The sequence below is a fragment of the Sarcophilus harrisii genome, chromosome 3 (genome assembly GCF_902635505.1).
Source record: "Sarcophilus harrisii chromosome 3, mSarHar1.11, whole genome shotgun sequence".
NCBI classification, from domain to species: domain Eukaryota; kingdom Metazoa; phylum Chordata; class Mammalia; order Dasyuromorphia; family Dasyuridae; genus Sarcophilus; species Sarcophilus harrisii.
Window position 1 is genome coordinate 396,892,044 of NC_045428.1, and position 27,120 is coordinate 396,919,163.

General features: G+C 32.8%; 1 protein-coding gene across 4 annotated transcripts in view; it reads left to right on the top strand.

The window, feature by feature from the left end:
- The window catches only part of LNPK (lunapark, ER junction formation factor), an 86,256-nt gene that overhangs the window by 19,600 nt on the left and 39,536 nt on the right, over nt 1-27,120 (top strand). For all 4 annotated transcript variants that reach the window (XM_003763991.4, XM_012544836.3, XM_012544835.3 and 1 more), the window contains exons 5-6: nt 12,771-12,829; nt 16,227-16,267. In XM_003763991.4, coding sequence (XP_003764039.1) covers nt 12,771-12,829; nt 16,227-16,267 — 100 coding nt within the window. The remainder of the gene's footprint in view (nt 1-12,770; nt 12,830-16,226; nt 16,268-27,120) is intronic.

Consider the following 27,120-nt stretch of genomic DNA (forward strand, 5'->3'; position numbering starts at 1 on the left):
CAGGGATGTCTGGGAAGGAATTGAGGGATGGAGGGAATGATATCCATAATGTAGAAGAACAGAGTTAGGAGTGATTAAGAAATTGAAAAAACTGAATTGATAATAAATAATAATTGGATAAAAAATTTTGGAATTCATGAATATAGAGGACTTGTGATAGCAAAGTCAAAAATGTGACCATCTCTTTATATAGCTGAGATGAAATGGAGGAATGGGTTTTAAGAATTCAGTAATTAGAGTTCTAGAATGTAGATTGAAGTCCACTTGTTTGCAAATAGGAGATGGGGAGAAGAGAAACTGTGGATCAAGCCCTGAATTCATTGAATAAAGCAAATGTCTTGAGGACTAATAATGATGATGACAATAATATTTGTATAACATTTTAAGTTTTGCAAAATGCTTTACAGGTATTTCATTTTACCTTTATTCAACCCTGAGAAATAAATGCTTTTATCATCTCTATTTTCATGAAATGATTGAAAATCCCCTATTTCATAAAATAATCCTCTTTTCCCCCAAAAGATAATGCTTAATTTTGTTGGGTAATTGATTCTTGGTTGTAGTCCAAGCTCCTTAGCCTTCTGGAGTATTATATTCCAGGTATTCCGACCTTTTATTGTGGAAGCTGCTAAGTCCTGGCTAATCTTGATTGTGACTCCTTGATATTTGAATTGTTTCTTGCAGTCTTTTCTTCTTGATCTGATAATTCTGGAATTTAGTTACAATATTCCTTGGGGTTTTCATTTTGAGATCTCTTTCAGGAAGTGATTGGTGGATTCTTTCAGTGACTATTTTACCCTCTAGTTCTAGGGTATCAGGGCAGTATTCTTTGATGATTTCTTGAAAAATGAAAGATATTGCCCATGCTCTTTTTTTGATTAAGGCTTTCAGGTAGTTCAATAATTCTTAGATTGTCTCTCCTGGATCTGTTTTTCTGATCAGTTATTTTTCCAATGTGGTATTTTACATTTTCTTCTTTCATTTTTTTCATTTTGTTTTGGGTTATTCCTGATGTCTCATTGAGTTATTCACTTCCATTTGTCCATTTCTGATTTTTAATGAATTATTTTCTTTGGTTAGCTTTTTTTTTTTACCTCCTTTTGCATTTGGCCAATTGTACTTTTAAATGAATTGTTTTGTTCAGTGGATTCTTCCTCCAACCCCCTACCCCTCCCCATTTTGCCTATTTTAATTTTTAAGGAATAATTTTTTTTTTTTCCATTTTGCCAATTCTGTTTTTTAAGAAGTTGTTTTCTTCAGAGTGTGTGTTTGTGTGTAATTTCCCTTTAGCCAATTTTTAAAAAGAATTATTTTCTCCAATTTCTGTTTCCTTTCCCAAGCTGTTGGCTTCCCCCTCCCCCCCAAACTTTTATAATTCTCCTGCATAGCTCTCATTCTTCCCCCTATTTTTCTTCTATCATTTAAGATATTTTTTGAGCTTTTCCAAAAGAGCCTTTTGAGCTTGAAAGCAGTTTGTACTCCAGTTTGAGGCTTCACGGGTAGGCATTTTGTATTGCTGTCTTCTTGTGGGTTTGTGTTCTGGTCTTCCCTGTTGCCATAGTAGCTTTCTATGCTCAGGGCTCTTTTTGCTCATTTTTAAAAGTTGAGGTCAGCTCCAAGGCACATGGGAGATTGGCCAAAGCTTTTTTTTTCCTTTTTTATCTTTTCTTCCCTTCCTTCCTTCCTTCATTCCTTCCTTCCTTTCTTCCTTCCTTCCTTCCTTCCTTCTTTCCTTCCTTTCTCTTCCTTCCTTCCTTTCTCTTCCTTCCTTTCTTTCTCTTCCTTCCTTTCTTTCTCTTCCTTCCTTTCTTCCTTTCTTCCTTCCTTTCTTCCTTCCTTTCTTTCTTTCTTCCTTTCTTCCTTCCTTCCTTTCTTTCTTCCTTCCTTTCATTCTTCCTTCCTTTCTTTCTTCCTTCCTTTCTTTCTTCCTTTCTTCCTTTCTTCCTTCCTTCCTTCCTTCCTTCCTTCCTCCCTTCCTTTCTTTCTCTTTTTTTCTTCCTTCCTTTCTTCCTTCCTTTCTTCCTTCCTTCCTTCCTTTCTTTTTCTTTCTTTCTTTCTTTCTTTCCTTTCCTTTCCTTTCCTTTCCTTTCCTTTCCTTTCCTTTCCTTTCCTTTCCTTTCCTTTCCTTTCCTTTCCTTTCCTTTCCTTTCCTTTCCCTTTCCTTTTCTTTCTTTTCTTTCTTTCTTTCTTTCTTGACAAGGATCTCTCACTGGCTTTCTGCTGTGCAGGAAGGTTTTTCCCACTGTGCTGGGTTGGTCTGGCCTATACCCTCCTATTAATACCAGGGTTTGGAGGCTCACAATTTGCCTTCTGTGGTAGCATTTAAAATAACATATCTGACCTGCTGAACCAAGAGTAACCAACATTACTTTACTTTGGCTAAGAGCCTCCTGCTAGATGCCCTATGCCCCATCTCCTTAAGCTGGGCCTGTACTTGGACTCATTTGCCCCTGCTCAATTCAGACAAATCTTTCCTGAAGAATTTCCAAGCTTTTTTAAACTGGAAAGTTATTACATTATTATGTTTGTGGTTTCTCCACACTTTTTGAGTGGTTACTCCAAAGTCTGTTCAGAGACTTGATCTAGCAGTGATTCTGAGGGAAGCTGGCGATAGCTTAGGCAATGTCCTGGCTTCTCTCTGCCATCTTGGCTCTTTCCTATCATTTCCATTTTCAAATGACCAAACTGAGATGGAGCTTAAGTGATTAAGCCCAGGATCACATAGCTAGAAATGGCTAGCAAAGTCTTCCTGACTCCAGGCCTAGCACTCTATTCACTGAGCCACCTCACTGTCTAAGATAATAGCCACCAGGATCTGAATTGGATAATAGATCTGAATAAACCTGAACCTCAAAAGAGAAGTTGATTTAGTGAAATTGGTTGAAGGAGGCTCTAGAATTGACAATTGGAAATAAAGAAATTGTGTTCTTCAGTTGCTGTTGTTTTATTGGTATTAGCACTTTTGTTCCCCTGACTAGATCATAAGCTTTTTATGGACGGAAATTGCTTTTGATCAGTACTTTTCATCCTTCTTGGCACTGCTTTGATGTTGAGTCAGCAAGCATTTATTAAGGGCCTATTATGTGCCATATATTGAGTTGAGTGCTGGGGGGATACAAAGAAAGATAAAATCGTTTTTGCCCTTAAGGAACTTACAATCCAGTAGGATAAACAATAACTTTACACAAAATAATGTATAAGATAAATTGTTGATAATTTCAAAGGGAAGGCTCTAACATTAAAGAAGACAAGGAAAGATTTCTTGCAGAAGGTGGGATTTAGCAGACTTAATAGAAGCTAGGGAAAGCAAGAGTTGAAAATAAGGAGGAGGAAGAATTCCAAGCATGGGGTACTGCAGCTAGTAAAATTTCTCAGTTGGGAATTCTGTGCTAAAATTGTAGTTAGATGGAGGGGGAAATAAGGAATAAGAAGACTGGAAAGATAAGAAAAGACTAGGGTTTTTATGTGAAGGGCTTTAAAAACCAAGAAGTAGTTCTTGGATAATGTGTAACTATTCAAATTGAAGTTTTGCTCTTAGTTTTATAAAAATGTGGAAACTTGAAATTAATTGAAGTATTTCTTGCGTAAATTAATTTGACAAAATGTCAGATTTAATTAACCAACCAAAATTATATTTAGGGATTTGGAGAAATAAAATCAAGTTAGAATAGAGTCTTGTTCTTGTAGATTTCTGTAGTTCACTAGGAAGATATGGCACATATATATATATATATATATATATATATATATATATATATAGTTTAATGTAATATATATTGCATAAATGTGTTAATTGGTGACAAAAATCTAAGTGAGATGGAAATAAAATAGGTCATATCAGTTGGATATCTTGGGAAAGGTTTCATGGAAAACATGAATTCATGGCAGGTTAGGAGCCATATCTTTTTTTGCTTCATACCTAACCTGAACCAAACCTTCCTTTTGCTGTTCTCTTATGTTCTTCATGTCAACAGCAGCTAAAAGGCAACAAGCATAAGTATATTCCTTGCTGTTCTCCCTTCTTCCCTAGCCATACGATCTCCTTACCCTGCTGGTTCTGGTAATAATAAACAGTTTGTGAACTTTCATTCACAGGGGGTGGGGCAGGACATGTCAGTCACTTACTCTGTGACTACTTGGCAGCCTTTGCTGGTCACTATATCTTTCTCTCTGTTACTGCCTTGGACTCTGTGAGCTGGGACTTTGTTGTGGTTTCATTTTTGCCTTCCCAGTGTTTAATACTATGCCAGAGGCAGTAGAGTTAAATAAAGCTCTGAACTTGGGATTTGGAAGATTTGAGTTCTAATTCTGACTCAGACACTTACTTAGTTAGCTGTGTGACGGTAGACAAATCTCTTAGCTCCTGCCACAGTTTCCTTATCTGTCCAGTGGAGTTAATAATTCTCATTCTTGTGAGAATAATATATATAAGCACTTTACAAATCTTAAACCAATATATAATTGATATTATTCTGCAATATCTGTAGGATAACTGGGGTTTTGTTTGATAATCATGAACTCCAGTCAGCCTGCAGATATTAGGCAATCCTGCCCTACCATTTTTCTTGCTGGTGTTTGGGATACCTTACTCATATGTATTTGTTAATAATGAATAAATGTAAAAATTATTTAACATTTTTATACTATTTTAAGATTTGAAGAGCCATTTACATGTTTTCTGATTTGTTCTGTACAGTAAACCTGGGAAATATATGTCCCATTATCATTTTACAGATGAGAAAACTGAGGTTGAAGGGCTAGTGAATGGCCACCATATAATCTGAGGTTGAATTCAAACTTAGGTTGTCTTGACACCAAGCCAGCACTCTTAATAAATATTAAAACTAATATTTGTCATAGATATCCATCACTTAAATGTTTACTGAATACTTGATAAGTGTTATTTAAATATGTACATTTTTACAAATTCCTATCAGATCCTACTATCCCTGTCTTGTTTGGAGCACTTTGTTCATTACATAGTTATATTTTTCTTTTAGTTGTCAATTGTTTGTTTTTGAACTGCCAATTGAAACATTTAAAAATGGATGTCTGGTAGGCATCTCAGAATTGAAATATCTGAAACAGAATTCATTGTCTTTACCCCTAGCCTACGTTTTTTTCTAATACCCTTATTACTGTTGAAGGTACAACTATCCTAATATTCTAGGTTTGCAACCTTGGTGTCCATCTTGCTCTTTCTTATTCCCCCATATCCAAATCCATCGATAAATCTTCTCATTTCTACTCCCACAACTTTTATTTAGATACCTTTCTATCACTTAACTAGTTACTATCTTAGTTTAGGCTATTATTGCCTGTTGCCTAGATTACAACTCCCCATTCCAATCTTTCATTTACATTATCATTAAAGTGATTTTCCTAACGCATGGATCAGATCATGTTAACATGCTACTTAAAAAGGTATAGTGATTTTTAAATTTTCTTTAGAAATAAATTCAAACTTCTCAGCTTGGTATTTGAAATTCTAGCTTTAAACCTCTTAAGAGTTCTCTTTCTGCCTCTGTAGTTTTCATATATATTACTCCTTTCCACTTTGTCATTCAGACATATTGGCCCTATTTCTTGTTGCTTGCCCTTTCTGTGCATATGTATGTGCATGCGTATGTATGTGTACATTTATGTGTGTGTACATATAGATATAAATATATATTATATATGGCTATGCAAGAACATATTGTTTCCTGGGTGATAACATAAACTTGAGGACAAGGACGTCTTAACTTTGTATTCCAACTGCTTAGCATAGTGCCTGGCATATAGTAGTAGGCAACTGTTAATTACTTACTGACTTCATTTAATTATCACCACTACATGAGGTAAGTATTATAGCTATTATTTTCCATTTTTTAAAAGAAATGTGCTTCAGACAACTTTTTAAAGTGACAATTACTGAGAAAATACACTAGTAGATTTCCTTCTTGGAAGCACTGAGGTTGAACCTTGGCTCATGAAGATCTGACTTCAAGGCTTTTCTTAGTAGCTTACTAAATAGTCACTTAATTTCTTGATAGTGATAGCACCTACCTTCTCAGGTTGTTGTGAAGAATATAAAATGAGTTAACATTTGTAAAGTGTTTTGTGAACCTTAGAACCATATATAAATGCTAGCTATTAAACAATAATGATAAGGTAACTGAAGCTTTGAAGTTTTGACTTGGCCATCCGTAGCCAAGTAATAAGTGTTGGAAATGAGAAATTACTTCCAGGCCTCTCCTGATTTCAATCCTAATACTCTTTTACTGTACCATATTACTTAGTACTTGATCAGGCAGTTTTTTTTTTTTAAATTTTTAAAAGGTATTTTGATATATAGTTGATCAGCCATTATTTAAATTAGAGAATCATAGGGTCATATAGATCTAGACCTGGAAGGGGATGAGGTATGAGTGTAAGCATGAGCTTTGGATTCAATTTTTATTAAAAATATTAAAAAAAGATTGTATTAAAAATAAAAATTAATTAAAATACATTCCAGTAAATGTTTGGTCTTCTCTTAGTAAGTAAAGATTGGACATCTTCTGGAGCTTTGGGCTTATAACGTATATTATTGAAAGTACTATAACAAATTGAATGGGTTCTAATAGGTAAAGATGAGGAGTCTGCTAACCCTAACCCTAAATGTCAAAAGACTAAGAGAGAATAGCAGTTTGAAACTGATAAAAAGTACACTGCTAAACAAAAGCAAATTCCTCTTTTAAAATACTGTATATTTTTAAAACTTACTTTGGGCATGTGTAGGGTTGCATATCGTTAAGCTTTCAACAATAATCATTTTTCCTTTCAAAATTTGATTGGAAAAAAGTTGTATTCTTATATAATTTCAATATATTGTGAGAAGTACTTTATGTATACATTTTTATATATTAGACATGTTTTTAATGCTAGTCACTAGAAAATAGGAATTATTTACCTGAAATTGACTTTATAGCAATTTTTAAAAAAGTAAATTATTTTATTTATTGAAGAATACTTATATTCATTTCAGAGTTTGAGGGAATTTTTTTAAAGTACTTTGCTCATTATATAAATGAACTTTTCTTTTTTCTGTTTTCAATTTAGCATACTCTTTGTTTTTGAATGATTGTCTTATCAAGATTTTGGATCAAGCATCCATTATTCTGTACTCATGATGAATATTGTTAAATGCTGAAATGAGTCAATAAAGAGACTGGAGTCTTTGAGTATATAAGGATTAGGTCTATAAAAAACAAAACAAAACAACTTTCTTCTATAGCTTAGATTTATTTGATAGAGCCTTTAGAGACTTATGTTTAATATTCAGTTACTTGTAACTTGTATATTTTAAATATTTCTTTAGAATTTAGCATACTCTTTTAAAATTTTTTTGATTTTTTTTTTTTTTGCTAGTTATTAGAGACAAGCAATTTCTAGTATTTGTTATGTTTTCATTTATAGAAGTACTACTTTTTTATTGACAACAGATTTTGAGGCTGTAGGAAAATGGAAATATGTCAGTTTGTCCCATTATTGGGCTTTTTTTCCAAAGATAATACATATTCTCATTAAAATGTTTAATTGATAGCTTGGCAGAAGATTTATACTATAGATGGTAATTTGGGTTTCACAAATTTTTCATTTAATCTTCTAAAAATTTTTTTAATTTGAAAGAATTCCATTTGATAATATTAAAAACATTAACCTTAAATTTGCATTAATTATTTTCAAATGTTTCAGAGACATTGAAAACATACTTTTGTTGAACACATAAAAACTTTTTACAGTTTTTGATTGTTCTTTGAAATTTCCTCAGAATTCATTTTGATTTGCAAGTTTAAAATTCACATACCAAAAGGATAATATTTCTGAATTTAAGGTGCATAACTCTATAGATTGTTATATGATAGTAATTTATTAAATGTTTTACATTTTACATTACTTTTTCTCCCAACTGTGATTTTATATCTTGATTTTATAGAGCAGAACAGAAGAGGACATTAAATAGCTAATTTCCACAAAACTAATGAGTATGATATATTCAGTGTATATATTCCTAGTTTCAAATGATGTGTTTGGGGTTTCCCACCAAATGTTGGAGTCCAGTCAGAATTCACAGTGGCTTTTTTTCTTTGCCAAAAGGTTTATTTAGGAGAAGAGGTTACAGATAAAATGAAGAGATACAATAGACACCAGGAATGGTAAATATGAAATAGAGTTGGGAAAGGATATAGTTAGCAGGGGAAAGGGGTTTTAACAATTAACAACGGAAAGGCGGTGTTCCCTAGTGGAACTCACAATTAACTAGGAGAAAGGGTATATGCTCTATGATTTGGGAGTACGGCCTTAAATGACGGGCTAAATTCTTAGGGGAGTTTAGCATCCTGAAAGAATTAGTTAGCGATGAAGAGAAAGACACCATGAAGCATGGTGGGAGAATGGGAGGAAAGACATGAGGCCTGGAGGAAGGGTAAGAAGAATGGACACATTTCTAGGGGAAATTTAACCTTGGGAATTTGATATAACTTGGATTTCTGACTGGACACAGTAAAGGGGGAGAGGGGGACTACACATGACCTCCCCAGAGTGTGGAACTATAAAGTTAAACTAATCCCATCAGAGTCTTTTCTTGCTTGCCTTAGGGAATAAATTTTATCAGTTCTTCAGGCTCTCTCTCCCAATCTCATTTAGTAATCCAGGACCTTATTATCTGGCAGAGTTGGGACTGATACAGGTCTTTTGATTATAATACTTCCAGTAATTTTTCTATTACACTAAATTACAATTTCCTGTGGAACTTTGTGTGAACATATATATACATCTAAAATTTTAGTGGTTGAGAACAAAATGATTTTAATCATTAAATAAAAATAGGGCTTTAAGGAAAAATATTACGATATCTAAAAAACAAACAGTGGATAAGCTGTAGTTTTTCAGCTAAAAATACTATTGACAACAACCACATAACCGTAAGAGACATACTGACCAATTTCACCATAGTGGTAGTTGTGGAATGAGATATGTTGTCATCTATAGGGATTAGAGAGCAGTGACATTTTGGGGGCTTTTTTTTTTGTCATGTTCCTTCCTTTTTTTTCTTCAGTTATATCTCCTATCCTTGTATTTCTGGGTAGTAATGTTTTAGAGCAGGCTGAGATTCTCTATTACTGTAGAGAATTTGAAGGTGGTGAACAAAATAGTCATCAAATCTCTTCTTTATCCCTAACATGTTATAGCTACATGCCTACAAATAAAGCTTTATTGCTGCCTTTTATTTTTTGTATTAGTGACTTCTGGATTTCCCACCTTCCCCTCCTCCTATTGTTCTTTTTCATAACAGCAACAACAAAAATACCCCAGATAGTTAAGGGAAAACAGCAACACCTTGTTTAAATGCAGCATTTTCCCTCAGTGGTCTTCTTCATCTCTTTGTAGAACTGGTGCAGTGTTTGAATTTCAATAATTCAAATTGTCCAGCCATCCAGAGTATTCTGTTAGATCCTGTTGCTAATTTTCCTGGGTTTTAGTGTAGGTTAAATTATCACATTGCTTAATGTAGATATTCTAGATCAATGGTTCTCAAACTTTTGTTTTCAGTATCCTTATCCTATTAAAAATTATTGAGGATCTCTCCAAAGAGTTTTTGTTTATCTGGATTATATTTGTAGACATTTACCATATTGGAAATAAAAACTATTTTTGAATTTGTAGACCCTCTAAAAGGATTTCAGAGATCCCCAGGATTCTCTAGACCATACTTTTGAGAACCACTTTATCTAGACTTTTCCTTCTAGGTGGTTTCTATCACTGTCTTGTAGAAGTTGCCTCCTGAATTTCCCTTTTTCATTGTGCTTCATTCCCAGAACAATGCCAATTATTGTAGGTGTCTGAGAGGATACTTTCCAGGGGTAGGGCCCCTCCCCCATGTAGCCCATTATTGAGCTATATTATATCCTGATTAATGCCCCCCTCTCCCCTAATTTGCTTCAGAATCTCCCTAAATCCATTCTTTCCCATTCCTCTAGGTGCCAATTGCCCTCTGGAGTTCCACCTTCCCTTTTTCTTGAGATGGGGCAGCTAGACTTGAAGTCTTGAATTTTTCCTTTTCCCCTTTTTTCATTCCTCCCTCCACCTCTCTTACCCACTCCCCTATAAACTCTTCTCTTTCTGAGATAGCAGGGGTCTTTATCCTCTAATTGCTAGCTTTAGATTTGTCTTTGGAACATCACACATTTTTCTTGATATCCCTTCTCATTTCCCTGTGTTCATTTCCCATTCCCCCTCTATCTCCTAGCCATAATGTAGTTCCCCCAAACAAAAGAAAAAACCAACACTGATTCACTTGTAGGCAGGATATGTCTTCATATTCTGCCTATAATGCCCAAGGCCTGTTTCTTCACTGTTACTGTTACCAGTATTTTGGCAGATTTTTGCCTTCATCTCTGTCTCCTCCTTTATATTTAGAAAAAAAGTTTCTTTCTCTGCTGTTACTCTGTTGCTGTTCTTGGTTATTGTATTTAGTCTCTCCTGCATTTTTATTGTTTGGGTTGTTAAGAATCAAATATTCTTTTCAGTTGTTTTCCTTTCTCAAAATGTTAGAAACATCTCCTTATTGAATGTTTATCGTTTCTCATATGTGATTAAGATCAGATCTGGTAGGTCAAACTGGGCTGTATCTTCAGTTCTCCTGACTTCAAAACACATTATTCCATTCCCTCCTGTGTGTTCTGTTGGGTGCAGAGTACTCTTGCATTATTTGAATGTCCTTTTCTTTGTATTTTAAAGTCATTTCCCTGATTTCTTGAAGAACTTGTTTCTGAATTAAATCATTAAATTTAACCACTATGTGTCTTAAAGTTGGTAGATCATTACAGTTCTTTCAATTGGTACTTATTTTCTGTGTTCAGAAGTTCTGGAAATTTTTCATTTATGATTTCCTACATTTTAGGGTTAAGAATTTTTGTTCTGTTCTTCTGGGAGACTTGTGATCTCATGGTTGTTTCTATGCATCTAGTTTTCAAGATCAGCATGTTTTGCTTGTATGAATAGCATATTTCCTTTTAATGTTATTGGTTTTTTTTTTTTTTTGCTTTTCTTCTATATTTCCCCTCACTTTTATATATTTGAATTCCTAATATTGTTTGTTTTTTGATGAGACTTGCCTTCACAGATTCTAGTTTTTCAATTCTGCCCTTTATTTTTGTTGTTCAGGCCATAAATTCTGCTTTCATAATTCTTATTTCTCTTTTGAATCTCTCAGGAACAGATTTAGAGACTATACTTTCTTCTGTTGTTTTCCTCTTTGATTTATCTGCTTATAGTCAATGTATTAAAGTTTTTTTTATCTCTGAGATTTTTAAAAAGTAATGTTAGTCTCTTCCCTTTTATCCCCCCCAACTTTCTCTTAATTCTGTTCTCTCTTACAGTGATTTTCTTTGGGAATTGGATCTTAGGCATCTCAACCTCTTCCCACACAGTTCAATGACTTTTTCCTCTGTTCTAAGTGATTTTTGGATAGTCAAAATTTACCTCAGCTGGATATTGTGCTCTTTGTCTTGGTTTTAGGGGAGTGCTGTGTAGTTTCCACTCCTCTCCCAGTTTCCATCCACACCCACACACATTCATTCTCTCTCTCTTTCTCTTTCTTTCTCTCTCTCTCTCCCCTTCTTTCCCTCCCTCCCTCCCTCCCCCTCCTCCTTTCCCTCCTTCCCTCCTTTCTTCCTTACCTCCCTCCCTCATCTCATTCCTCACTGTGGAGCTGGAGTCCCCTTGATCAGGAAAGAAGGAGGGTTGGGGGGAGGGAGATGGGGATAGGTTAGATTATTGTTGCAAGACTTGGCAGAGGTCCTTTGGTCTGCTAGTACAATCTAGGAGGTGAGGAAGGAGTACTTAGTTGAGTCAATGAGTGGCAATTTATGGTTTGTTTTTTTTTAAACCATCTTTTAGATTCCAGGTATCTTAGAACATGGAGAGACCTGAGGTTGCTTTATTTGGGGTGCATAATTTCTGTTTTGGTGAGTTATGAAAGGTTGTGGTGATTGGAGAAAATGTCTAGGTTGCCATCTTGTTGCTCATTTAATTGAGAAGTCTCTTTTTATCCTCTTTTAATCATTTATTTGCTTATGTGGTCATAATGTATATAGTACATTCTTCTGATTTTCCTTTTTTTCACTTTGCATTATTTCCTTAAATTCTGTCCAGATTTCTTTATAGTCCTCATTCTTGTCAATCTTGATAGCATTATAATATTTCATTGTATTGATATATTATGTTTTATTTTACAGTTCCTATACTGTTGTACATTTAGGTTATTTGTAGTTTTTTGCAGTTATGTATAATCTGTGAAAATCTTTGTATAGGTAACTCTTTTTCTTTTTGATTAATAACACTTTCATGGTACACATACACACATATATGTATATAACATGTATATACATATATATGTATATATTTCAGTAATGGAATTAGAGGTACTTAACCTGTATTGAATGGAAGAAGATCTGTTCAAGAAAGCTAGGTAGAGATATGGAGAATGAATTTTTTTTTTTAAATATTGCATTGTCTCAATTTTACCTTAGCTGTATTTTTCTAGAGTCTTCTGGTTTGACTTGACATGGTATTCCTTCTGATTATTATAGCACAGAGGAAACAAATTTTGACCTTTTGAACTTGGACATCTCTAAATGTAGAATATGTACTTAGGTTCTTTTCCTAAGTTTCTAATTATGTTAATATTTATGTTTATTTCTCTCAAAGATAATTTTGGTTTCTAAATTATTTTTCTCTCACAGCATATGGACCATAAGAACAGTACTTATTTTCTTCTTTTCCAAGAGAACAGAAAGAAATAGTAAGTCTGTTTCTCTAATTTTTACAAAGTAAAATCTTTCTTACAGAAGTTCTGATTTATAAATGAAGTGTGCAATAATAGTATGTCACATGAGAACTTGAGTTTAAAAATGACAGTGTTGAATAATCAATGTAAAATAATACCTGGATTTATAATGTATTAATATTTGTAAAGCTCTTTAATAAACAATCACCTATGATTTATAATTCTTTGAGTTTAAGTATTCTGGGTATAATCATGCTCAAGGAATTTGTTCATGGTCACTAGTAGAAGGTCCAAAGATAGTATTTGAATTCATGTCTCTCCTGATTCCAAGTCTAGAAAAACACGTTTAAATATCTATATATATGATAACCTCTTCAGATAAGAATTTTCATTTGCTATATTTCTGTGTTTCCTAATTTGTAGTATTTTCTTTAATAAAAAACAACAACAAAAAATTCTTTCCTCTAAATTAGGAGAAACAGATTAAAAAGAACTTGATTTAGATCAATAGACTTAATTGTCTGTGGCAAATAAACTAATTCTGATATTTCGAGAATATTGTTACTCTAAAGACTTTATTATCATTATACCATTAATTGATATCCTATTAATAACATAATTAGATCTAACCTTATAATCACAGACCTTTAGTTCATATTCAAATTCACTAACTCATTGCAAAATATATTTTTTTACATTTCTTCTATCTGCATATTTACAAACATTAATCATAAATTACTAATAAATGTTTATTACACAGAGCACTTAATTTTGCTCTTATTGTAAAAATTTAAAACTTGTAGAATTGCTAAAGTTTAAGTCATTTAAGGAGTACTTAAGCTGGAACTAATATTCATTAAAACAAATTTACATAACAGCAGTTCTATTAGCTAATATAAATTAAGGATGGAAACAAAATTTTGGCATCTCTACCTATTTTTTTTTCATGGGATTCCAGGATATTGTGGCTAAAGGAACATATACAGTTCTGAAAGGACCCAAAAAGGTATCAGTAGGAATATTAGTGCTACATGGATGACATTGGATAGGTCACTATTGTACTCATAACTTTTTGGCTAGCAGTTAGAAGGCTTTTTTCCCCCATAAATATCTTATGTAGATCATGGATTTCATTCATTAAAAATAGGTGATTTCTAACCCTAATTTTGCAAAAAGTCAGTGAGATTTCATTATACAATTAATTCTGAGCACATATGAAGCAAAGGATATCTTCATTACCATGCAAAGTAAGCTTTGAGTACCTTATTAGATAACCAGAAAACAATAATTTTATTGCAAATAAATACATAGTTTATGTTTCTTATTACATTGTTAAAGACACTATGGCTTTGGGAAAGTCTTTCTAACTAAATTTTACTTCACTCATTTGATTGATAGGGATAACCATCCTTTTATTAACTACTTCACAGGGCTGTTTTAAGGATCAAAGACATTCACACTATGTAAAAGTGTTTTTAAACTGAAAGTTTTGTGTATTTCGCAATTTTTTGCTACATACTATGATGGTACAAACACATGCTTTTCCTATCTTTGAGAAGTTTCTATTGTGAAAAGAAATATAAAACATGTTCCTTTCACTTCATTAACCTTTAAATACAGACATTTTCAATTCAGTTTATAATTTAAGTACAGATATGCTCTTTTTAGAAAAATTCAACACATGAACAATTAAACTTTAAAAATTAGATAAATCAGGGTAATTAATGCTAATAATAATTCTTTCTTTCCAAAATAAAGGTTACATGAATTCATTTAGTAATTTTAAAGTCAGATTTTAAAAATATAATTTTAACTTTTCAAATTAATATCTATTTCATAAGACAAATTAGTGTATACTTGTAATCCTGCTTACCTTTTCAGTCTTGTTTCTTGAGGACTAATACCCTTTTGGTCTGTTAACACTAATGGGTGTTTGGCCTTTTGGGTACTTATCCTTTGAACATTGTATTTCCTAGTTTGAAAACCCCCCCATATTTTGATAATTTTGTATTTTTGATAAATTTACTTTTTTCTATAAATAGGATAAACTATATTTTGTTGCTTTATGTGTTCAATGAGAAAGACATGTATGTACTCAGAAGTGAGAGGCATTTATGAGAACAAAGCAAGGCTTAAAAATTATGTTCTTGTCCATTGGACACAGTAAGCATTTACTTGTAATAGTGCAATTTTACTTATTACAGTATTGATAGTAAGTCACATTTTTAACAGTACTTTAAGCTTTACAAAGTGCTTCTTCTCATAACAATTATTTGAGGTAAGTCCTTTGCTTATAGGGAAACTTGAAGCTTAGCAAGATTGTGGTGCACAGGTAGTGTGTATCTGGGCTACAATATAAATCCAGGTCTGTTGACTCTTTAAGTTCACTGTTCTTTATATTACATAATAATTCATTAAAATAAATAAAATTTATGGGAAGTGGAATTTTATGGCATTAGCACAGTTTTGACATTTGATAAATGTTTGAATTGTTCTTATAAATGTACATTTGTGAGAAATCATGTTAAAAATTACTTTTTTAGTAATTAGGCATTTTACTATTTTAATCTAGGGCTAGTCCTGATTCTGTATTTATGTATTTTTAGTTTTAGTTAAAATGCAAAAACTTTATTTTATGATGTTTGTTACAAAGATAACATTTTCTGCTTATGCCTTACCTATTTTCCAGTAGCTAATTTCTGGCAAGGTATCTTTGGAAGTGTTGACTCTAAATACTTTGTTATGGAAAATAGGAAAATTCATATTTATATAATTTGAAGCGTTCCATTGGCATTTGGAATTACCATTTAAAATATTCATTATGAGACATTGTATAAATGTAAGTACAATATGAGTAGATGATCTCTGGGAACATATGACTGGTTTTTAATGTTCCTTATTAGATGTCTCCATAATATTTATACTACTGTCCTGTAAAAAGTTTTCCCTACCAGTGTACAGATTATTAAATGTAAAACAAACAAAAAGGTATTTTGTATCTTTTTTTAATTGAGAGAGATAAAATATGTTCAAAATTGTTCTTTTAAAGGCTAGGGGAAGAAATAATAGAATGTTATATGTAGTTTTAAAATCATGAATAGGTAATGTGCCTTTAGTATTTTTTGCTTCACTCATGAATATTGGCAGAGGCAAAATAGGAAAGTAGTCTTTTTGTTAAATGAAATTTATTTTGTTTTAAAGAATGTTAAAAGTGCTTGCAAAAGAATAAACTAGTAGAATGTAGGTGATTAATAATCTTGATGGATTTTTCTTATAAATTGTATTTAGATAAATATGCATGAGAATTTTTTAATAGCTGGTCAATATGTGGCACTTAGGATCTTTTCCCTTGTATTTAAGATATCTAGGCTTTTAAACGTCACTAATATTGATGAAAATTTTGTTTTTATAGATGAAGCTTTGGATGATTTAAAATCACAGAAGAAAAAAATAGTAAGTAAACTTTTATTAGTATTTTGGGCAGATTAACTTGAATAAGGTAGCTTTTACATGAAAAAGTCAGAATTGGATGAGTAACTTACAGAGGTTGGGGGGTTAATGATCTTCAAAAGAAAGTATATTCTTTTAGCAGGTAATTGAATGATCACACTAAGTGATAAGTTTTGCTACTGAGTAATAATAAATGAATGGGGAAAAGAATGATTAAAATGAACTTTTTATATACTAATAGATGATGTTATTTATCAACATACAATCACGAATTAAGGTTTAGGTTGTGAGAACTCCAATAGGAAGAAGTTTTAGATATAGGTTTTTGTTTTTTAGTTTTTTGTTTGTTTTATTTGATTTATCCTTATATACCCCTGATAATCAGTTATAGGGAACTCCTGTGTTGACTTGGTCTACATTGGCCATTAGGCTCCCTTTCAACACTCAAATTTTGTCATTTTTTGGACCTGCTCTCCTAGTGTCAATTGGCACCTTCTCTGAAATTTAAGTCTTAGAGAATTTCTTAGGAATATTTCGAGATTAATTGATTTGCCCACACATACTGGTCCCAGTATGTATCAGCGAGATAGCTTGAATCCAGGTCTTCCTGGTGCTGAGACCAGCTTTCTATTATACCACAATGCCTCTTATAATACTTAATTATAAAAGTTTATTAATTTCTTTCCTTTAATAAAGCTGTGTTGTAGTATGGATAATGGCAATTGTTTTATAGTCAACAAATGATCTGATCTATACTCAGATTTGCCAGTGATTAAATTCAGATTCAGAAGCTATAATATGATGGGTCTGTTGGACCATAAGAAGGAAGTACTCTTGTTGTTTAGTGGTACCTGTCAAAGCCAAACTCTGTAGGTTCCAAGGCAGGGATACTTCAGGAAAAAAGTGAGGGATAAGACTGGGAAGAAGAAAGAAGCTGAGATAACAAGGAAGCCAATAGTGGAAATGAGAAATAGTGGCCATGAGTAAAAAGTGATGACAGTGATGAGAAACAGCTTCAATGATAGGAATAAGAAGTAAAAGTAAAGAACAAAATGGTCCACAAACTAAGATTGAGAAGAAACAATGGTAAAAGAGTTTTGGAGGAATTTATTAAGAATTAAACAGTTTTAAAATACCTAATAGCCATTGAAGCATCATAGCAAAGCTTTTCGTTTTTTTTTTTTTCTCCAAAGTATGTATTATTATTATTTCCATTTTTATAGTTGAGAAAATTGAGGGAAATAGAGGTTGAATGACTTTCCTTTGGTCACACAGTTAGTGAGTTTCTGAGGCTGGACTGCAGACCTAGCAAGCTAGATACTATGCTACTAGGTGACTATTAAAAATATTTTTTTTAGCATTCTTATATTTTTAATTTTTTAGTTTCATATTCTCTTTTTCCCTCTTATCCTTTCCTCCACTATCAAGCAATATATCAGTTATGCATGTGAGTGCAAAAATGTTTGTGGCAGTCTTTTTTTGAGTGACAAGAATCTGGAAACTGAGTGGATGCTCATCAGTTGGAGAATGGCTGAATAAGTTATAGTATAGAAATGTTATGGAATATTATTGTTCTATAAGAAACAATCAGCAGGATGATTTCTGAGAGACTTGAAGAGACTTACATGAACTGAGGCTAAGTGAAATGAGCAGAACCAGGAGATCATTGTACATTGCAACAGCAAAATTATATGATGATCAATTCTGATGGATGTGGCTCTTTTCAACAGTGAGATCATTTAGGCCATTTCCAATGATTTTGTGATGGGAAGAGAGCCATCAGGGGACTGTGGGAACTGAAAGTAGATCACAACATAGTATTGTCATTCTTTTTGTTGTTGTTTGCTTGCATTTTATTTTCTTATTTTTTTTCCTTTTTGATTTCATTTATGTGTATGCATATAGTGGATTTAACATATATTTTTACCATGTTTAACATATATTAGATTACTTGCTAAGGAGGTAGGTGGAAGGGGGGATGACATTGGATCTAGCCCAAGGTTTTGCAGGGGTTAATGTTGAAAAATTATCCATGCATGTCTTTTGAAAATTAAAAAGCTTTAATTAAAAAAACTATACGTGTGAAATTATGGAGAACATTTCCATGTTAGCCATATTTCCCCCAAAAGGAAGAAAAATAGAGAGAAAATTATATTTCATTTCATATTCAGAATTCATCAGTTTTCTCTCTCTGGAGGTAGATAGCATTTTTTCATAATAAATCCTTTGGAATTGTCTTGCCTCATTGTATTGATCAACTAGATAAATCTTTCACAGTTGATCATCATTATAACATGATTTTCTAGTGTGCATTTATTTTCCAGCTCTTTTCACTGCTTTTTGCTATAGTTCATATAGGCCTTGCCATGTTTTTCTGAACCATCCACCTCTTCATTTCTTATTACACAATAGTAGTCCATCACAATCATATACCACAACTTGTTAAGTCATTTCCCAACTGATAAGCATCCCTTTGATTTCCAATTTTTTGCCACTACAAAAAGAATTGCCATAGTGTGTGTGTTTGTATGTATGTGTGTGTATACATACATTTGAGTCCTTTTTCTTTTTCTTTGATTTCTTTGGGATACAGACCTAGGGATATGGGACATCCCTATTCAAGGGATATGCATAACTTTGATATGCATAGCTTTCTAGTCCTTTGTCATAGCTCCAAATTGTTCTACAGAATTCTTGGACATTTCACAACTTTTAATAGTTCATTAGTGTACTTTTCACACCCATCGCCTTCAGCATTGTCTTTTCTGATTGTTGTAAAGTAGTATCTCAGCATTATTTTAATTTGCATTTCTTTAATCAATAGTGATTTAGAACATTTTTGCATATGACTTTGTATATAGCTTTGATTTTTTTCTTTAGAAAGCTGCCTGTTCATATTTTTTGACCACTTATCAATTGGGAATGCCTCTTATTTTCATAAATTTGACTCAATTCTATACTCAGTATATTTGAGAAATAGTCTTTATCAGAGAAACTTGCTATACGAATTTTTTATATTACTTCATTTGTCTATTATATGTTTTAGCAAAATGTAGTTCTGATTATTTCTTGTGATTTGGTCTGTTTTTGCTTTTGCTTTGTCCTGGATTATGATTGCTCTCCCTACTTTTTTATATGGAGTTGAAGCATATTGGATTCTGCTCTAGCCCTTTATTATAATTCTTTTTGTTTTTCTGTTTTAAGTGTGTCTCTTGTTGGATTTCTAATACAGTTTGCTTCCATTTTATGGGTCAGCTCATCCCATTCACATTCACAGTTGTGATTACTAGCTGTGTATTTCCCTCTATCCCATTATCTCCTATTCTTTTCTTTTTTTATTCTGTCTCCACAAAAAATCTGTTTTGCTTCTAACCACTGCTTCCCTTAATCTACCCTCTCTTTTCTCATTCCCTATCCACCTCTCCTCTTTTTCTTCCTTCACTATTTCCCTATTAGATAAGTTACATTTCTATAAACAACTCTGTATGTATGTGTTCCTTAATTTGAACTGATATTAATGAGAGATTCAAGCATTCCCTGTGTCTATCTTCTCATCCCCCATTTTCCTTCCATTGTAAGAGCTCTTCTTTGTGTACCTTATGGAAGAAAAATATCTCCATTCTACCTCTACCTTCTCCCAGTACATCCTTTTTTCTCTTCCCCTTCATTTTTTTGGGAGATCATTCTAACATAATCAGCTCACACCCCTATCCTCTGACCTTGTAAACTGCTTTAATAATGATAAAGATCTTAGGAATGATGTACCTCATTTTTCCCTTACTAGAATGTAAATAGTTTAATTTTGAGTCTCTTATGATTATATTTTCATGTTTATCTTTTTATGCTTCTCTTGAGTCTTGTTTGAATATTAGAGTTTTCTATTCAAGCTGTTCTCTTCATTGGGAATGCTTGAAAGGTCTCTATTTCATTAAATATCCATTTCCCTTGCTCCTTCCCCTCCCCTCCCCCCCAAAGGATTATACTCAGTTTTCCTGAGTAAATGATTCTTGGTTGTAATACTAACTTCTTTGCCTTCTAAAATATCATATTCCAAACCCCTATGTTCCTTTAATATGGAAGCTACTGAATTTTGTGTGAATCCTAATTGTGGTTCCACAATATTTGAATGTTTCTTTCAGGCTGCTTGTAATAATTTCTCCTTGACCTGGGAGTTCTGGATTTTGGTTATAAGTAAAATTTAAATAAATTTATCTGGGATTCTTCATTTTGATATCTCAGGAGGTGATTGGTAGATTCTTCTAATTTCTATTATATCCCCTACTTATAAGCTATTGAAGCATTTTTTCTTGATAATTTCTTGAAATATAATATCTAAACTCTTTGATCTTCCTTTGATTCAGGTAGACCAATAAATCTTAAATTACCTGTCCTTGTTGCTTTTTCCAAATTTCTTGTTTTTCCAATGAAATATTTCATATTTTCTTTTATTCTTTTTCATGTTTGACTTTATTGTTTCTTGATGTTTTGTGATGGAGCCACTAATTTCCACTTGTCCAAATCTAATTTTTAAGGAATTATTTTAAGTGAATTTTGGAAACTTTTCCTATTTGGTCAATTCTACTTTTTGAGGAGTTTTTTTTTAAGTGATCTTTTGTTCCTCCTTTTCTATTTGATCTGTTGTACTTTCTTCAAAATAGTATTTTGTTTTTCAAATTACCTGCAAAAGTAGTTTTCAGCATTCATCTTTGCAAAACCTTATGTTCCAAATTTTTCTCCTCCTTTCCTCCTTTCCCTTCTCCCTTAAACAACAAGTGATCCAATATAGATTACACATACAATTCTTCTAAACATTTCCATATTTGTCATGCTGAGCAAGAAAAGTCAGATCAAAAGGGAAAAAAAAACATGAATGAAAACAAGCAAATAACAACAAAAGGTTAAAATACTACACTTTGATACACATTCAGATACAAATCTGGATTCAGATGGCTCTTTCCCTCAAAAGTCTATTGTAATTGCTTTGCTATTTAGCTTTTTAAGGTTTATTTTCTTGAGCATTTTTTATATCTCTTTTACCAAAGTGTTAATTCTCTTTTCATAATTTCCTAGCATTAACATTCTCATTTCTTTTCCAATTTTTTTCCATTGCTTTTTTTTTTCTTTAACTCTCCCAATAATTCTTGTTGAACTTAATGGGTCCAATTAACATTTTTATTTGAGGCTTTTGGTAACTTTTTACATTTTTATCTTCTTCTGGGTTTGTTTTGATCTTCCATGCCACTATAATAGATTGTTATGGTCACATTCTTTTTTTGTTATCTATTCATATTTATAACTTATATCTTGACTTGGACTTTATGTTAAAATTAGCCTTTGTTTACCTGAGAGTGGAAAGGCACTGTTCCAAACTTCAGGCTATTTTGTACTGCTGTTTTCAGATCTAGTTCTGGGGGGTCTATAAGGTTTAGGTGCTTTGGTGTTGTGATACTGGGAGAGGTATGACATCAAAGATTAAATTGCATTCTGTATACCATGGCTTGGAAGCCTTCCATTAAAAGGGTAAAACAAATAATTCAAGTTAATTTTCATTTATCTGGAAAATACACTGCGTGAGAATACCTCTTTTTGATCCATTTTGTATAGCCAAGATCAGTTTATTTTTTCTTCTTTGTAGATTTGTTTTCTATGCAATTTTTACTTTATCTCCCCCTCACTATGTCCTCCCTGCCAAGGTTACAATTAAGTCTGGATAAACACACACACACACACACACACACACACACATACACACACACACACACACAGATATTGAGTATACATATATATATGCTCATATACACATATATAAGACCATAGTATTTATTTCCATTTGTCATTTGTTTCTCTGAAGCATTTTCCTTTGCAAGTCTAAGTCTATGTAATCTAGTTTGTTCTTCAATAAATATTTATTATGGGAGTACTTTTTGCTTCCTGAAGCAAATAAATTTTTATTGTATCTTCACCATTTTAGGTAATTCTTTGATTTTGTAATTATTGTCTCAAAGTTAACTTTTTGAAGGTCAGTTAAGATATAATTGTATTGGTCTTTCCATTGAGAGATTTCTCTAGTTTAAATATAAGACTCAGTCCTTGCTCTCAAAGATTGCTATAGTTGATTAGCTAATTTCATTAGAGTATGTCCCTGATCATCATAATAATTGATATTTATACAGTACTTTATCTTGTTTCAGCTTCAGACAATCTGGTAAGATGGGTTCTATGGGTATTAAATACATCTTATGAAAAAAATGAAACTTAGAGAGATTAGCTAACTTCTGTGTGTTCATAGTTCCAGTAAATACCAGGAATGGGATTGAAACTCAGGTCATGTTCATCATTAAGTCTTTCCATTATACTAAGCTGCATCTTTTAAGTTATCAACTTTAGTTTTTTTTCCCCCCATTGCAATATTATTTTGTTTTCCAATTACATGTAAAGATAGTTTTCAACATTCATTTTTATAAGATTTTGGCTTCCGATTTTTTTTCTCCCTCCTTTACTTCCCTTCTTCCCAGGATAGCAAGCAGTCTGTTACAGGATACACACACACACACACACACACACACACACACACACACACACAATTATTTTAAAGATATTTCCTTATTAGTCATGTTGTAGAAAACAAAGCAAAACAAGGGAAAAACCATGAGAAAGAAAGAACATACAAATAAACACAAATGTGTATTGTATGCTTTGATCTACATTCAGCTCCTGTTCTTTCTGTGGAGATGACATTTTTCATCCTAAGTCTATTGGAATTATCTTGGATCAGTGTATTGTTGAGAAGAGTTAAGCTAATTATCAACTATAGTTGATCATGATCTTGCTGTTACTGTGTACAGTGTTCTTCTAGTTCTGATCACTTCATTCACCATCAGTTCATGTAAGTCGTTTCAGCTTTTCTGAAATCAGTCTGCTCAATCATTCTGATTTCTCATCATCCATTATATTCATAAACCATAATTTATTCAACCTTTCCCCAATTGATGGGCATGCACTCAATTTTCAATTCTTTGCCACTATAAAAAAAAGGGTTGCAACAAACATTTTTGCACGTGTGTCCTTTCCCCCTTTTTATGATCTCTTTGGGATACAGATCCAGTGTTAGATTTTAATCCCAGTGTATGCCAAGACTATTTAATTTTACACAAGTCTATGGGAATAGACTAAACCCCCAATCTCTACCTGTGCCACATTTTTGCCCAAACCCCCTAATCCCTGTCAATTTCGTATGTTGCAGATGATTGGATCTAAGCCAGACAGAAGATAGTGTGAACAAATCTGTTCCCTCTCAGAAAAACAAATTGAGGTGTTTTCTATAATTGTGTTCTAATATTTTAGTATAACAATAATAGCTTTTTTATTGTAACTATTCAGCAATTTCTATTGTGGAGGACACAAAAGAAGTGAAAAGACCTCACTATTCTCATGAGCTTATCATTTAGTTAGGTGAAAAACAGGACACATGCATGAAACAACCAAGTGGTGAATAAATGATAGAACAAAGTAGATAACAACTGATTTATACTGTAGCTCAAAATGTATGTTGTAGCCTACATGAGAAAACTAACTCTGAAATTAACTTTGAAAGAAATAAACCCCATTAAGGGCCATTTAAAGTATGCTGAAATGCCATCCTAGTTTTACAGCAATATATATATGTGAAGTTATCTTTACTTGAATTAAACACCATAGCAAAACAATGAGGCCAATCCTCTTGAGCCCTAGACTAAGGAGATTATCAAAGTAATGTAGAAATATTTATAAAGAAATTAGGATTGGGAAAATTCCCTCAGATTTGACAATTAATAGATTGTTCGTAATTTTGGAGAGAGTAGTTTTAGTTGGGTAAGTGGAAATCAAATTGCAAAAGGCAGCAAGTAGATATCCAACAAAATAATAAGTTCTGATTTTTGTTTGCCTATTTTGGAATGTAATTGTTCATACTGAAGTGTTAACAATTGAGTTTTGCATATTGGCATGAGTGGTTCCAGCACATTTCTGAGCATGTTGGAGAGCAACAGGTAGAAAACAAGTAAATACGAAGAGATTGAAGATTAGAGATAGTGAATGGTCAGCATAATTAGCTGATGGTAATAGGGGATGGGAATCAAAGACATGTAAAAGAATTGGTTTTTGCAAGGAGAAGGATCACTTTATTGTCAGAAACTGAGGAAAAAGAGGGACATGATGTCAAGGGCTTTTGAGATTAAGAGAATGGAAGAAAATGAATCCAAGTCAGACAGCTTCTATTTTCTCAGTAAAATGAGGAAAGGTCTTCATTTAAGTGATGGATATGATATAGGAGACTTAATGTAATAAGATGAGGTTTATAAAATTTTGTATGGTTGAGATAGGGAATGCTGATGATATACTTTACCTAGATTTTAGCAAAAGTTTTGATAGAGTAATAGAAAAAAATTTAGGTAGACTAGACTAGGGGTTAAATAAACACCATATAAATGGTTAACAGTTTTTAAAATATAGTTTTAGCTCATGGGCATACAAAAGCAGGTGGTGGTTGAGTTTTCATTTATTTATTTTTATTATAACTTTTTATTGACAGACCCCATGCCTGGGTAATTTCTTTTTACAACATTATCCTTTGCATTCACTTCTGTTCTGACTTTTCCCCTCCCTCTCTTCACCCCCTCCCCCAGATGGCAAGCAGTCCTATACAAGTTAAATATGTCACAGTGTATACTAGATACAATATATGTATGCAGAAACGAACAGTTCTCTTGTTGCACAGGAAGAATTGGATTCAGAAGGTAAAAATAACCTGGGAAGAAAAATAAAAATGCAAACAGTTTACATTCATTTCCCAGTGTTCTTTCTTTGTGTGTAGCTGCTTCTGTCCATCATTGATCAATTGAAACCGAGTTAGATCTTCTCTTTGTCAAAGAAATCCACTTCCATCAGAATACATCCTCATACAGTATCGTTGTTGAGGTATATAATGATCTCGTAGTTCTGCTCATTTTACTCAGCATCAGTTCATGTAAGTCTTGCCAATCCTCTCTGTATTCATCCTGCTGGTCATTTCTTACAGAACAATAATATTCCATAACATTCATATAGGTGGTTGAGTTTTGGCCCATGGATCATAGTTTGCCAACTCTTGATCTAGACAATTAATATAATGAAATAGATTCAGAAATAGTTGGATGACTATATTCAAAACATAGTTGTTAATTATTTAGTGCTAAAATGGCAATTGGTTTCAGTAGAGTATTCTAGGAATCTGTACTTGGTCCCTGTGTGAGTTAACATTTAATGTTTTTGCCGATAATTTGGATAAAGGCATAGGTGTCATGCTATCCAAGTCTGTAGATAATAGAAATCTTGGTAGGCTAACCAATACATTATTTAAGAGGATCCAAAAATATCTTGACGGTTTGGAACACTGGATAAAAATCCATAGGAAAAAACAATTGATTGTTATGTGTAGATGTAGAAAATCAACTTCCCAACTACAAAATGGTAGAGGCATGGTTAGCCAGTATATATTCTAGAAAAAAATCTGATTTCTTTCAGTGGACTGCAAGTTCAGTATGAGTTAATGTGATGTGGTTACCCACTAAGTGATCTTAGGTTCCATTAAGAGAAGTATAATTTCTAGAAATAGGGAAATAATAACTCCACTATACTTTAATCTCATCTGATATTACCTTGAATATTGTGTTCAGTTCTGGGTAGTACAAGTATAAAATGGTCATTGATCAGTTAGAAACTATAACCAGACTGGTGAATGACCTTTGTGAATGAGCCCACGAAATGAGGATATGTTGATAGAATGACATTTAACCTAAAGAAGAGAAGGCCTGGAGAGCTACATGAGAGCTTTTTTTTTAGGTATTTGGAGGACTGTCCTATGGAGTAGGGATTAAATTTGTTATATTTTTCTCCAGAGAGAAGAACCAGGAGCAATGGGTAAAAATGGTTTAAAAAAAAAAAAAAAAAAAAAAAAAAAGGAAATTTGGGCTTGATATCAGGACTACTTTCTAAGCATATGAATTGTCCAAAAATAGAATGGCTTCTATGAGAGAATAGTAAGTTCTTCTTTGGAAGTCCTAAGGCAGAGACTAGATAAAGTATTTGTTGGGCATGGAGATTCTTTTCATGTATGATGGATTGGTCTCGATTATTACTTACATCCCATCCAGCTTTAAGGTTTTGTGATTGTATGATTCTCTGACAAAATTTGCAAAGTCACTGTATATATGGAGAGAGGGAAATTAAAGAGTAAAAACTCCCAAGTTTGCAACGCTGGGTTCCTTCGAAGCATGGTGAAGTGTTTAACTTTAAATAGAAAAGTTTGGAAGGCATGTGGCTTTAAGGAGAAAGATAAGTTTTCTTTTAGAAATGTTTTTATGTGAGATTATTATGAGATATACATTTCAAAATTTTCATGAAGGATTGGAGTCTAGATGGAAATTAGAGCTGGATATATTGACATGGTATTCCTCTGTATAGAGATAATTGAACTGATATTGGGTTTATGAAGTTACCAAGAAAGCACCTGGAGAGAGAAGAGGGTTCAGATCTGAAACTTTCATGTACACCCATAGTAAGTAAGTAGTGAATTGTGGATTAGCAAAGGAGATTGAGAAGGAGCAGTGAGATCAGCAGGAGGAGAATTAAGAGGGGTAGCAGTATTACCAAAACACAGATAGGAATGCATACAGAAGGGGAAGGAGTTTAGAAGTATTAAATGCTGCAGGAAAGTTGAGAGATTTGAGTGTATTTGAGAGATCATTAACAGCTTTATGGAACGCAGTTGTAAGTCAAGTAGAAAAACCAAATTGCTAAGAGCTAAGAAATGATTTGAGAAGAGAGGAAATGGAAACAGT